The sequence below is a fragment of the Maylandia zebra genome, linkage group LG19 (assembly GCF_041146795.1).
Source record: "Maylandia zebra isolate NMK-2024a linkage group LG19, Mzebra_GT3a, whole genome shotgun sequence".
NCBI lineage: Eukaryota > Metazoa > Chordata > Actinopteri > Cichliformes > Cichlidae > Maylandia > Maylandia zebra.
Window position 1 is genome coordinate 30,787,685 of NC_135185.1, and position 13,354 is coordinate 30,801,038.

General features: G+C 45.3%; 1 protein-coding gene across 2 annotated transcripts in view; it reads left to right on the plus strand.

Moving 5' to 3' along the window:
- The window catches only part of LOC101465694 (formin), a 49,618-nt gene that overhangs the window by 16,606 nt on the left and 19,658 nt on the right, over positions 1-13,354 (plus strand). For both annotated transcript variants that reach the window (XM_004540773.4, XM_004540774.4), the window contains 3 exons: positions 1,202-1,902; positions 3,935-4,076; positions 9,770-9,857. In XM_004540773.4, coding sequence (XP_004540830.2) covers positions 1,202-1,902; positions 3,935-4,076; positions 9,770-9,857 — 931 coding nt within the window. The remainder of the gene's footprint in view (positions 1-1,201; positions 1,903-3,934; positions 4,077-9,769; positions 9,858-13,354) is intronic.

Genomic DNA, 13,354 nt, shown 5'->3' on the forward strand with positions numbered 1-13,354 from the left:
TCTGAGTCATGACAGGCGTGTTATAGCACACAGTTAGGGAATTAAACTTCAGTGTGGTTCGAGCTTTAGCTGTACATTTGTGCAAGATATATAAATGAATCACAAGTTCAGCTGTAGGAATTTGGGTTCTCATAGCAGATGACGGTTATGACCACAAGATGGCACTAAGTAAGCATGAAATACTCAGCTGGAGGAGCTTCAGTATGCAAACTAAAAGGCTGGAACCTTTGAGCTATTCAGGTGATGAACTAACATCAAGCCTGTCAAACTTCGATGGACAAACGTATGGTCATATGATATATGAAATGTAATTGGAGTTTTACAATCCTGACATTATGCAGAGAACAGAGATCTCAGATGGTGGGAAAAATGAAGCAATTATAAATGAACAAACCAATTTAAAAGCGCTTGCTATAATATAAGTCTTGAGGCCAACTTGGGTTACTTAATGTGTGCTATTACAACTTCCAGCTGTTCAGTCCTTTCACACACACAAGCACACACAGATGGCTCCCATCAAATGTCCCTTAAAATTTTTAGTTTATCATTTTTCAAAAACGGTGATTTGGAAGAATTTGAAATATGTTTTATCTGCCTATTTAAACAAATTTGCTCTTAGAAAAATGAAAGAGACAGACTAAAGTTCTGGCTGTGTTATAGAATTTGTGCCACTGATGATAATTTGCTCTCTGGGCCACTCCCACGAAAAAGTCTGACCTCCTGAATTTCTGGTGAAAGACATTAATTTTGTTGTAATCTTTCAAATCCACTGCTGACACAGAGAAACATGTACCGTAGTAGAACCACAACAAAGGCTGGGCTAATTCTATTTCTAAACTGACATGAGTTAATAAGGAACATGTGTAAGATTTATTGCAAAACAGTTTATCTTTAAAATCAGTGCTTTGCTTTGTTTGGTTCTCCTTGTTTGAAATGTCAAATAAAAATTGGACTTTGGGGATTTTACTGTAAGAATTGGAAACTAACCTGAGGGAAACATTTAATTGGAACAAAGATGAAGCGATATAATACCCTCTTTAAATAAAGAAGCGTGTACTTGGAAGAATAAGTAGGCACTCTAGTCCAAATTCATCTCAGGGAAAACGCCGTCTACCGCCTGATACGGTTCTGTTGGATGGTGGGAAATGACTAAAGTTGCTGATACTCTGGATTTGTTCTCATGGCAATTTTCTTCTTACAGTCAGAGTTTGAGTTTAAGATGTTCCAGCTGCGTGGTGAGCACGCGGTCTCCATATCACACCTGGAGGGAGTCATTGCCAGTTTGGAAGGAGACAAGCCGTACAACGCAGGACGGGAACGCCGTGAGGTCCGCGATGTTGCTGTGTTCACCGGAGATGACCCCATAACCAAGACCTGCCGCACTGTGGGTATCCAGACGGACCGGGAGACGTTCATTAAGAGCCCCGAGGGCGATGGAGGCGGGCTCGCTCAAAGCCCCAGTCAGAACCTACCGAAAAAACTCAACTTGGACTCGATCGGACTGAATCTAAAGGCTGAAATGGACCAAGGGCCTTCTGCGCCGCCGCCGCCGCCGCCACCTCCTCCTCCTCTACCAGGTTTCTCAGGGCCACCAGTACCCCCTCCTCCTCCTCCTTTGCCGGGCAACACTGGAGCCCCGCCGCCACCCCCTCCACCACCTCCTCCTCCCCCTGGGGGTGGCCCACCGCCCCCACCTCCTCCACCACCTCCCCCTCCCGGCTTACCTGGCAGTGGCCCACCTCCTCCTCCCCCTCCTCCAGGAATGGGCCCCCCGCCTCCTCCACCTATGGGGGGATTCGGTCTCGGCCAGAAAGCAGACATGGCCCCACGGAAACCTGCCGTCGAGCCTGCGTGTCCCATGAAGCCTCTGTACTGGACCCGGATCCAGATACAGGACAACAAGTACGTATAAGACAGGATCCACTCCACTGGGGCTCCACTGGACTTCAGTTTACAGCTTAGGTTTTTTTATAGATCTGCAAACTCTAACAAGTGAAAGTGAAGCAAAAAAAATGCCAAACTAGGTTTGATGTCATTGAAAATCTGTGGTGCACTTACAGGGTTTGTCCACCACACCACACTACAGAATTTACTGCCTCTTAAAATGTCCCACACTGTGTGTCATGGTCCCCAAAAAATCTATAACCATAGATTTAGCCATTATATTGTAAATTGTGGGGGGTGTTTTGTTTTTTTATGTTAAACTTTAAGCTAATACTTCAAAATCAAACTTCAGTATGATGATTTTAAAGATGCTTTTGCTGTTTCCTTTGTTACTGATGTAAACATGCTACTGTTAAGGACTGCATGGGTTAGATACACAAATATCCTGCAGTCAAAGGAGTAGCCCTGTCATCCCAGTGCAAATGAAGCTGTAGGCATTATTGGCTCTGGGCTAATGGGCTCTCAGTCTAAGGCTTGAATGCTCCTATTCAAAGAGATTTCAGCGATATGGTTGCTGCACCGCACTCCCTCATCTAAAGGCCCTATTGAGATGCTCTGTAATAGTAAGTGGATTATCCAGACCATTTACTGTGGCTGTGGTTGTTGCCTTTGAGTGCCAGCCTTTCAGCTTTATGGCCTTGTATTTCCATGGCTGGATTAGTGGGGAGAAGCTGAGCTGCGGTTCGTGTTCTCTCGCCGGTTGTGGCCAGCGCTCGAGGACTAAGTGTCTGCACTGCAGTAGTTTCGTGTCAGCTATAAATTTAACTGTTAAGGGGCATTAAATGGGTCAGATGTTTAACTGTAGCTGGATCAGCTGTGTGATCTGTGTTAATGGTGTGAAGGTCTGAGTTATGAGGTTTGGGGGGGCTGTAGGGGGGGATGCAGTGTGAGGTTTGAAATGGTGCCCAGTGTCTGAATGTAACCTGAGATGTGGAGTACAGTGGGCAGCGTGTACGACGGGGGGGATTTAAAGAATTCACTTATAGCCGTAGTCCAATTAGAAAGTTGTCTTGTGGGTTTTTTTCTTTTTGCTAGGAGGGGGAGTCGGGTCTGAGTTTCTTTAGTAAGCTACGTTCCTGCATCAGAGCCATCAGATGTTTGTTGGACTCGAGGTGGGAGAGAACAAAATCCAAGGATTTGTTAGTTTGTTTTTAAGGCGGTATCATTATAAAGCCTCTTGACTGCCCTAGATAAATATGCTCACCTCTGCAAATGCATGCTTTGGAGACGCAGCTGAACTTGCCTGACCCTAATCTAGTCACTGTTGAAAGGCAGTTGATTGCTCTGGTATTTAAGCCACGATAAGCCTCCAAGCACTTGCACCCAGTGCGGTTACATCCAGGCTCTCTCAGGTGGCCTGCCGGCTGTAATATCGTTCAATGGTGACCTGCAAGAAGAACTGTGACGTGTGAGGAGATACATTTCGGGTGGGAGGAGCCTGCTGATTGTGGCGTTAATGTCATTTTGACGACCAGACGTGATGGGGGTGGGGGGGAAGCAGAGTGAGGCAGGTTGAGTTGAATTAAACAGTAGATGTGTTTTTAACAGCAAACTGCTGAACGCCCTCTTGACTCTTAGACACCTCTCGTTCTCACTTTGCACCTCCGTTTGTTTCTTTTTCCACGTTACTCGGCAACTTCTGCAACACAGCATTTTGTCCTTTGCCTGGAAATGGTGGTTTATTACAGAGACAGGCTTGTCTTTAAACTTTTATTTCTATCACCCGGGTTATAAACGGCGCTCTTAAAAGTCAAGATTGCGACCGTGGCTGCCAGGTTTTTGTCCAAACAGCAAAATGGACAACATCAAATGAGCTTCCAAACATGGAGAACACTCAATTTTGTTTGATTCAAGTAGCCTCCATGTTGCTAGCCGTTCTATGAGAAGCCTTGACTGTGATCGAATGTTTTACACGCTATAACCTCAGTTTTTCATGGTCTGTTTATATTTAAAAAATTTATGATCCGTTTTTGTTTTGTTTTTTTTGTAGCAACAACACTTTATGGTGTTCTCTGGAGGAGCCAAACATCGTCAACGCCAAAGAGTTTGAGGACCTTTTTTCCAAGGCCACGCTGCAACCGAAGAAGAAGCCGCTGTCGGACACGTATGAGAAGAAAGCCAAAACTAAGAAGGTAGCATCATTGGGCTCCACTCACTCCCCGGCTTGGGTTGTATTGACTTTGGGCGCTGTGTTGAAAGCTTAATTCATCACTGTATTCTTTTGCATGTGGTTATCTTGCACGTTTTGCCAGCTGAGGGCAGGCTTTTTCTTTCATTTCTTTCATCTAGCTTTGTTTAATAGAGGCTTTCTGTCTGCCGTCATCTTCACTCGTAAATCCAAGGAAGAAATAACAAAAGGTGAAACAAAAGGAGGGAAAAAAAATTGATTGCGAGCCTCATCAAGCCCTCCTCCAGATTGTTGTCTGTAGTTGCCAGGTCCTACACTGGCTATCAAGTTCACTCCCTTATGTGTGTGTTGGTGTGTGCTTTTCTCCCCCCCCTATGATCGAGTTCTGCAGTGTGGTGTAACCAGGGCTTCAGGATTATGCTTTTTCCCTTTTGTGCAAGGTAAATTTTTCAAATCAAGAACAAAAAATCAACACAGATGTGCTTTCTGCCCAATTGATCCACTATTCCCTCTACCCCACCAAAGACTCCTCGATGCCGTCGTGTTAAATCCTGCAACTCTGCACCTCTCTCTCTCTCGCAGCCAGCGCTGCGTCAGCGTCCCGGCTGCCTCGCGGTCCCTGCCAAGGCGTCCGAGCAGTTAAAAATCAGCCGCTGCCCCAGACTTTAACCTCTAAATCCATACGCGTCCCCTTTTCTGATCAATTTGTTAAGGCTCCACTCGGCTCCAGAGGGCCAGAACGTGTATATGTGTGTCCATCCCAAGATCTCCCGATTCAGTCGGGTCACTCAGACTGTCCAACATTTGATCCAACACAGACAGCCACATCCAGACACAGATCTCGCCAACTGTGTCCTGTCTGGGCTTACATCATTCTAAAAGAGGTTTGGCCCCCATTAATAACAACATGTTGAAGCAAATTCATAACAATCAAAAAAATCCCATGTCCAACATAACACTTGTCCCCTCCCCCCGGTATTTGAAAGAAGGACGTTTGTGCTACACCGGCTGGGTTTGTTATCTGTGTTTAGACTTTTTGTTCTCAGTACTGTGGTTTTATTTAATTTAATTTTATGCAGTTATTTCTGGGGTTAAAGGGGGAATTGTTTCCGGCTGCCTTGACGTTCAGCTCACTGGAAAGGTCATCGGAATAATAGAAACTTGTTTACTTAATAATTTTCTATCCCTGAAAGTTTATACTCTGAGTGACTGGAGGGGAAATAATTTGCGAGGGAGATCATCTAAATAATAACCAGCAGATGATGGTTTCCAAGAAGTTCAGCTGGTTAAAGTACAGGAAAGAAAGGAAAGCGGGCCACATCTTTTTGGGAAGCTGGGGAGTAAGGGGAAACAGTATAACAGAAGATTAGCTGCTTCTGAGCGGAAGGAGGAAAGAAAATGGATAAGGATATCTTAGATGGTGCAAAAGAGAACGCTATAGGCCCCCCAGCAACTGCAGAGTATAAAAGTACACGTTGTTTACTTGTTGTCTGACAGAGTCCTGCAGTACTGAAACAGAGGCAGGCTCACGACCTCCAGGATATTTGGATGACATTGTAGCATTAGTCATGTTACATTAAGTGATACATGTGATTCACAGGCAAGTATTTTTGGCTCATGAGTTGCATCTGCTTAGACTTCTATGAGAGGATGTCACACTGTTTAAATTCCTTCGGGGTGCAAAGGAATAGGGCTTCCACAATTTTCATTGCGTCATCTTTCCACCTAGTTTTGTGAGCGCACCGTCATAGTCCTGGTTGCAAGCGGTTTGATTTTATCAGTTATTCTGAAGCTTAATAAATGTCAGGAAGTGGCTAAATAATCTATGCAAATGTAGTGATGCGTTTGAATCACAGAACAGAAATAAAGTATTCGAATAACTTGCTAAGAAAATTCATATGAGAAGCTAAGCTACTACTTGACCTGCTGTGCAAAAGTCTTGAGCCATTATTCAGTTATCGGAAAAAATGGGAAATGGGTGCAGCAATTATTAAACTGTGCAAACATGCATGGAAATACAATTTATAAGGCAAAAACAGTTTATACTTTAAAGTCAATATTTTTGGTGTGACCACCTTTATTCTTTAACAGAGGCTGAACTCTTTCAGCTTTCTTATCATTTCTGTAAGTAGTCTTCAGGAGTAGTTCTCCAGGCTTCTTGAAGGACATTCAGGGCTCTTCCGTGGATGTTGGCTGCCTTTTGTTCCGTTCTGTCAACATGATCCCACCCTGCTTCAGTAACGTTGAGATCCACTGGCTAAAATTCAGCCCCAAATCCTGACAGAGCCTCAACTGTGTTTTACAGATGGCTTTAGATACTCACTGTTGTAACGCTGTTACTGTATCGACAGTGATTTGAACCAGAATTTTCAAATATGGATTCATCACTCCATGAAACCTGTTGTCGGTGCTTTTGAGTCGAGCACTTCTTCTTTTATCCTCCACTTGTCATTTCTTTTCTTCACAATTCACACCAATCGGAATCACTGTTGATGCATAAATACTATTTTTATGGCTCTCAAACTCTATTTTCATTGGCATTTTTTAAATATTCCCTAAAATACAAGCGAAAAGTGTCTGAAGATTCAATTTAAAGTTCTTTCTTTGCCAAATTGTCTGTTATGTGCGGACACTGTTTTTTTTTTTATGCTTGAAGGATTCATAAGTCAGTGTTGAGTGGCTTCACAGCCACAGCTAAGAAACGTTTTGAAAGGCCGCGAAGAAGCCAGGACGAAATATTCTGCAGGGCTTCTTTCAAAAATACAACAGTGTTTGGCTCCTTAGACGTAAAATATAAAGAGTTGTTCACTGTACTGTATTTCCCATAACTGACCTGTTCTTTCTTCATCTACTTGTTTCAAATTGTAATAGTTGTTTCTTAATAAAATAAGTAAAATAAACAGACTTCTGTAGAAGAGATCAAGAAACTTCATGCGCAGTGGGACATGCTTCCCTTTTTTGATTGTCTGTCTTCCTGTAAGCTTCTGGCAGCGCTGCACCTTCACCTCCCTCTAAGTTGTAGGAGGTTTGTTAATAAATCTGTCTTGTTCTGTAGTTTTCGCAAAAATCATTCTCCCCACGTGGTTCTTTAAACACACTCGGAAGCTTTATAAATGTCTGCCCAGAACAGAGATTTAAGCACGACTGTTGAAAAGACTCTTTTATTCTGGAGGTTCTGATTGGACAGGGATGTAGGTGATAGCTTCTCAGTTTGGCGTGACGTCTTCCTCTGCGCAATACCGGCTGACACACATGTGGGCTACCTGCCTCCCATCTGTCAGCACACTCATTTTCAGTCAACGTTGCCAGCGAATCTGGTTACGTATCTGTATTAAGGAGTCTTTGTTTGTCTCCATTTGTGTGTTTCTGCGTCTGTTTTTATTTGCGCGTCTGCGTGTGCCCGCTTGCTTGAACACACCTGTGTGGTGACGGCACGTCCCCCGCAAGTCATTATGCACTTGCTCAGAAAGTGTTGCCAGAACATGCTAACACCACAGCCCCGGGGGCTGTGGACGGCGAGAGGAGATGAGTGGGTGGGAAAGGAATGTGTGTGTACATTATGCATATGAGCCACTTCCCCGTTGTCCAGCAACTGCACACGCCAAGAGTTGAAACTCGGGGGATGCAGGCGATGCCTACATGAGTGAGTTAATCTTTATCATGTGTGCCATAGAAAAATCAAAGCTCTTGTTTACTCTGGAGCTCGTCTCTCTGCGCCGATTAGCATATCAAAGCTGAGGGGAGCTCTCTCACCGGGGAAGACGGGACCGGGGGTATAATTGCACGCATGTGGCTTCACCCCGATGGCTGGTGGAGGCGATAAAGTATGGGCACCTATGTGAGCGGGGGAGCAGGCGATGGGCACGTCGGTGCATTTTTGAGGATCGAGGAGGGGAGGGAGGGATGATGATGATGATGAGGGAATATTCCGGTTAAATATGCCGGCGTGTGCGTGTACAAATATGCACATTAGTAAACACAAAAACTGAGGTCTCTTTTATGCACATAAATCAGAGCTCTATCAAGTTTATACATGGCAAGTTAACAAACAGCAGCTTTACGGGTTTATGGGAATAACTTATGAGCAATCGTACTACGTTTATTAAAGACATATTTGAAGTCGTGGCTATGACGTGGGAGAGTGGGCGTAAGATTAACACTTCTGGGCGAGACTGGGGTTGCTGAGTGTATCGCAACTGGTTATTGATGGGAAGTCTCGAACCAGTTGTTATTGTAACATTTGCCTGGGTGATTTCAGACAGATAGTCAGAGAGACATCACTGCGGAGCAGGCCGCTCGCTCAGGCGTGGCTGTGTAAACTATCCGTTCAGCTCGGATTCTGCATCACCCAGGCCGCATCGCCTAACACCGGCCACCTGCTTCAGCTCAAGGCTCTGACATCTCAGTGTCTCCTTCCATGATTTTGTTTATTTTCTTAGACTGCTCGCTTTCCCCCCCCCCCCCTTTCTTCCTCTTTCTCTTGACTCGTCTCCGTTACTCGAGCGTCCTCAGCCGTGTCGGGTCAGTTCTCTTGTTCTCCACCGGAGGGAGCCATTAGCTATTGGTGTCTACCTGTCTCAGCATCAGCATCTCCCGGCTCTCTCCACCTACCCCGAGCTGTTTGCGTGTCTCGAGGCAAGCATCCAACATCACTTGTCTTTTCTCATTAACTTAACTGTTTAGGCTAATTGGCGACTTCTGCAAAGGTTCCTCGCCGCTTTTAGTGCGGCCCATCCAGAGTGGTTAATTAGAGGTGTTGGGAAAGCCTGGTACTCAGCCGTCTCATAGTCCCCAGTGTAGGAGATCCCTAGTGATCCAGGTAATAGAGCTGGAAGCAGCATGGCACCCACTAACGCCCTGTAATGCAATACCAACTTCTAAGGCTTCTGCTCTCCAGCTCCCACTGGACAGCCCAGTAGCCGACAACACCATAATACCTAATGAAGAAGCCTGACACATTAACTTTTAGAGCGGGGCTTTACCTTGCCAAAACGTTCTCTGGTTTTACGGCTAATTCAGTCATAAGTAATTGTGACCATGTGTAGGCACAAATAAAAATCCTGTGAATTTATAGTTACTGCTTCTCTTTGCCGTGCTCTTCAAGACTGTCCTTTTATGGTGCCACTTTTTGCCTTTGTACTTTCACTGCGACTTGATATTTTTTGATTATATCTCGCACGTGTTTTCTGGTAAACTTTGGAGGAGGTGCTTTTCCTAACGTTCGCTTTCTCATTAATGTAACTTGATAAAGAGGGTCCCGGCTATGTGTGTGCGCGCGCCACATTTCCCGGTAGTTTGCGTCACGATGATGGGTTATCACAATTAGTGCTGATTAGTTCGGTCATTTGGGTCAATCCCGGGTGATTCGCCGACTGCTGGGACTAACTGGGGCTTTGGGCGCTCTGTCTCGCTGGTCGTCCGTCACCTGCCACGGAGGGGAACTGGTGAATTTAACCCACCCTCTCGCTACTCGAATGAACTTTTTATTCACCGTCTGTTCCTCAGGTTATTTGATGTCACATTTTGAATAATGAGGGATGATTTGCGTAAAGAGTAAATGTCATGTTAAGCTAAAAAACTGCATTTTTCTATAACCCATATTTCATATTTGAATCCCCCCACCCCACCCCCAACTCTCTCGATACTTTATAATGTAAATTATTTTGTGGTTTGTTTGGTTTTTTTCTTTCTCTCCAGATTATCAAGCTGCTGGACGGGAAGCGTTCCCAGGCAGTTGGCATCCTGATATCAAGCCTGCATCTGGAGATGAAGGACATTCAGCAAGGTGAAAAAATCTTTTCCAGCGTCATCTAGAAGCTTGCAAACACTACATTATTTTCCTGCCTTTCACAGAACAAACTCGTATTCCGATTCAGCTGCGATAAACTAAATTTACTCTCCTCTTCACCATTAAAGTGAGCAGGACTCCTGAGGAGATGCAGATGGAGTTATTTTTAGAGATGAGATAGTGAACTCTGCAGCAGAGGAGAATTTCCAGTGTCTTGACAGCTACTAATTTGTAACTCCAGACACTTTTTTTCTGGATTAATTTGTTTCAAGTGGAAAGTGGATGATTTTTCCAGTTACCACTGTGGGAAAGAAAAATCCTCAATTTGTCAAAATGTGAGACGGCCACGTCGCGATGAAAGCAGCCTTTCGCTTTTTCTGACAGGCCTCCTGTGCTGGTTAAAGTCAAATTGCCATCTCCTTCATTTTAAGAGCTGAATAGATTGATTGCATTCTTGACGGTTCTGTGGAAAATGCACGCATACATGTGCATGTCTAAAGTCCCTGCATGGGTGAGTAAACGCATAGTATGTGTGTTGGGGACATCATAGGTGGGCCAGGAATTAGTCCGGCCCTGGGACTGTGGCGGAGAATGGCTGCCGCCTGCTTGTCTGAGCATGCGGCCAGCAGATCTGTTTATTGTAGCCAGTGACGGTTTCCACAAGCCTAATGGGACTGACACCCCACTAATGATCTAAGCATGTACAAAACCACGTTCCACAGTTAGCAGACACTGCGCTACCACATAAAACCAACTCAAAACACAAGCCAGAAAAGCGGATACACCAGGACAACCATCCTGTTTCGATTTCTTTTTTTCTCCCCCCTTTCAGTTCAGTTTCTCTTCTGTTCCAGTGTCAGTTTGGTAAAAAAAAGGCCGGCTCACACCCAGCGTGAGGCTGCTTCCTTGTGCTTTAATGGGAGGTGTATGCGAAATGGACAATTTGAATTTGACAATGAAGGACAGCACCTTAATAAGCACTTCTGAGGGCGCTAGTCCCTTGCTTCGCCTGCTTGCCTCCCCTTTGTTGCCAAATTAAAAGGACATGGTACATGTAATGTAATTACAGCTACTAGGGAGGGAGAGAGTGGGAAGCAGGGAACTAGAGAAGGCAGTACTCGGGTTAAGAGCAAGGGGGGGTCAAATGCACCCGTGGAAGTGACTGGGCGACCTCAAGGGCCACCATGGTTCAAGGGCAAAGGGAGGCTCTCCCCCCCCACACACACCACACACACACACCACACACCACACCACACACACACACCACACACACACCACACACACACACACCACACACACCACACACACCACACACACACACACACCACACACACCACACACACCACACACACACACACACCACACACACACACACCACACACACACAGACACAGACACACACACACACATACACAGACACACACACACCACACACACCACACACACACCACACACACCACACACACACACCACACACACCACACACACACCACACACACCACACACACACACCACACACACCACACACACACCACACACACCACACACACACACCACACACACACCACACACACACAGACACAGACACACACACACACACATACACAGACACACACACACACCACACACACCACACACACACACCACACACACACACACCACACACACACAGACACAGACACACACACACACATACACAGACACACACACACCACACAGACACACACACCACACACACCACACACACACCACACACACACACACCACACCACACACACACACCACACACACACCACACACACACCACACACACACCCACACACACACACACACACCCACACACACACCACACACACACCACACACACACCACACACACACCCACACACACCACACACACACCCACACACACACCACACACACACCACACACACACACACCACACCACACACACACACCACACACACACCACACACACACCACACACACACACACACACACGAGTGAAAAGTGGAAGGAGAGGGTGTGAAGCCGTTGGCAGGCACGCTTTGATCTGTCGGTGTGGAGAGATATCCGGCTCCCCTCGGATCAGAGTGCTCCTGTGCACACTGAAGCAGGCCCCCTTTGGTGGGTGATTGACGGCTGCGTGGCTGAGGGACTGAATAATCCACTCTAATAAGATGTAGGAAATGGACCTCCAGCGTTTTCTCTGATCCAGACGTCGGGACCACATTGACAGCTTCTCTGCAACAGAACAGCTGGGAACCAGAACGCAAATTGTTACCTTGTTAGGTGGAAGTAGTCGCTGGCCAAAATTGTTAACATTACCTGTGCAAGTTTAATACACGAGACATTCAACTGATAAAAAAAGAAAGAAATCTGTTCTAAAGACATTTTTGCAGACCTTTTTTTGTTTTTTTTGTTTGGTTTTTAATGTGTTTTGATAATCAGAAGTGCCTTTTTAGTTCCATTGGTTTCAGTATAATTAAGACAAGGACAAAGCACCAGATTCTCCTGCACTGAGCAGCTCACACCAAAACAATCAGGATGAATAAGCAGCCGTGTAGTCCAGCAGAAACACATGTAAACTAGATTTTATGATGTTCAGCTTTCTTCTTTTGGGTCAAATAAGTGTCATAAGTTTTGTAAATTTCAGCAGGTTTAGCTGATGTGGTATGTTGTGTAGTTTATGATGGCAAATGTTTGCAAACTTTAGCTTAAATTTGCAGCATAAATTGCTGATATTAGTTTTCGACTGATTGACGCGTCTCCTCTGTGGCCACGGCAACTGAGTAGCGCATTTCAGAGGAGCAGGTCGTGCACAGACCTTCTCGGCTGACAGCGACCAGACAACCATGAGCTGATCCAAAAGCAGTGTTGACCGTACCCACTTCTACGTGCATCACTAAGCTATAAACCTACGACACGGTCTCTTTCTGTGATCGTTTCATTTTGCCTTCTGTTTACACACTCGAACGTACAAAAACCTTTTAAACGATTGCCTGTTGCATTCACTTCCTATCTGCTCCGGCATCCTTTGTTTTTCCTTAGTGCACCATCTACTGCCCACCTCAAACTCATTAGTTGGCTGTTGGTGGTTCTAGCTGTGAGCTCTGAGGTTAAGCAGTTTCAGGCTTTCCTTTCTTTGCCGTGCTGACGGGCTTCGTCCCCCAGTTCGCTTGTCCACGACAAGAGGGGGGAAAGGAGCTTCGGCGTACACTCAGCATCTGCGGTCTCAGACTCAAGTGTGCTCAGCCTGGCCACACTCCCAGCTTTACTACCTCAAGCTAATATTGTAAATTAGGTGTATAATTCAGTTAAATGGCAACTGAGTTATGCACTTCACTTGTTTTGTTTGTTTTTTTTAATGTCATTCTTTGTTTTACTGGTTTGGGAAATCTTTTTCTGTCAAATATGAATATAGGCTCTATAAAGCTGCCACAAATGTAATGTTCCATTATTCAGCCTGTAAGTAAATTAAAGGGCTGTTGTGGG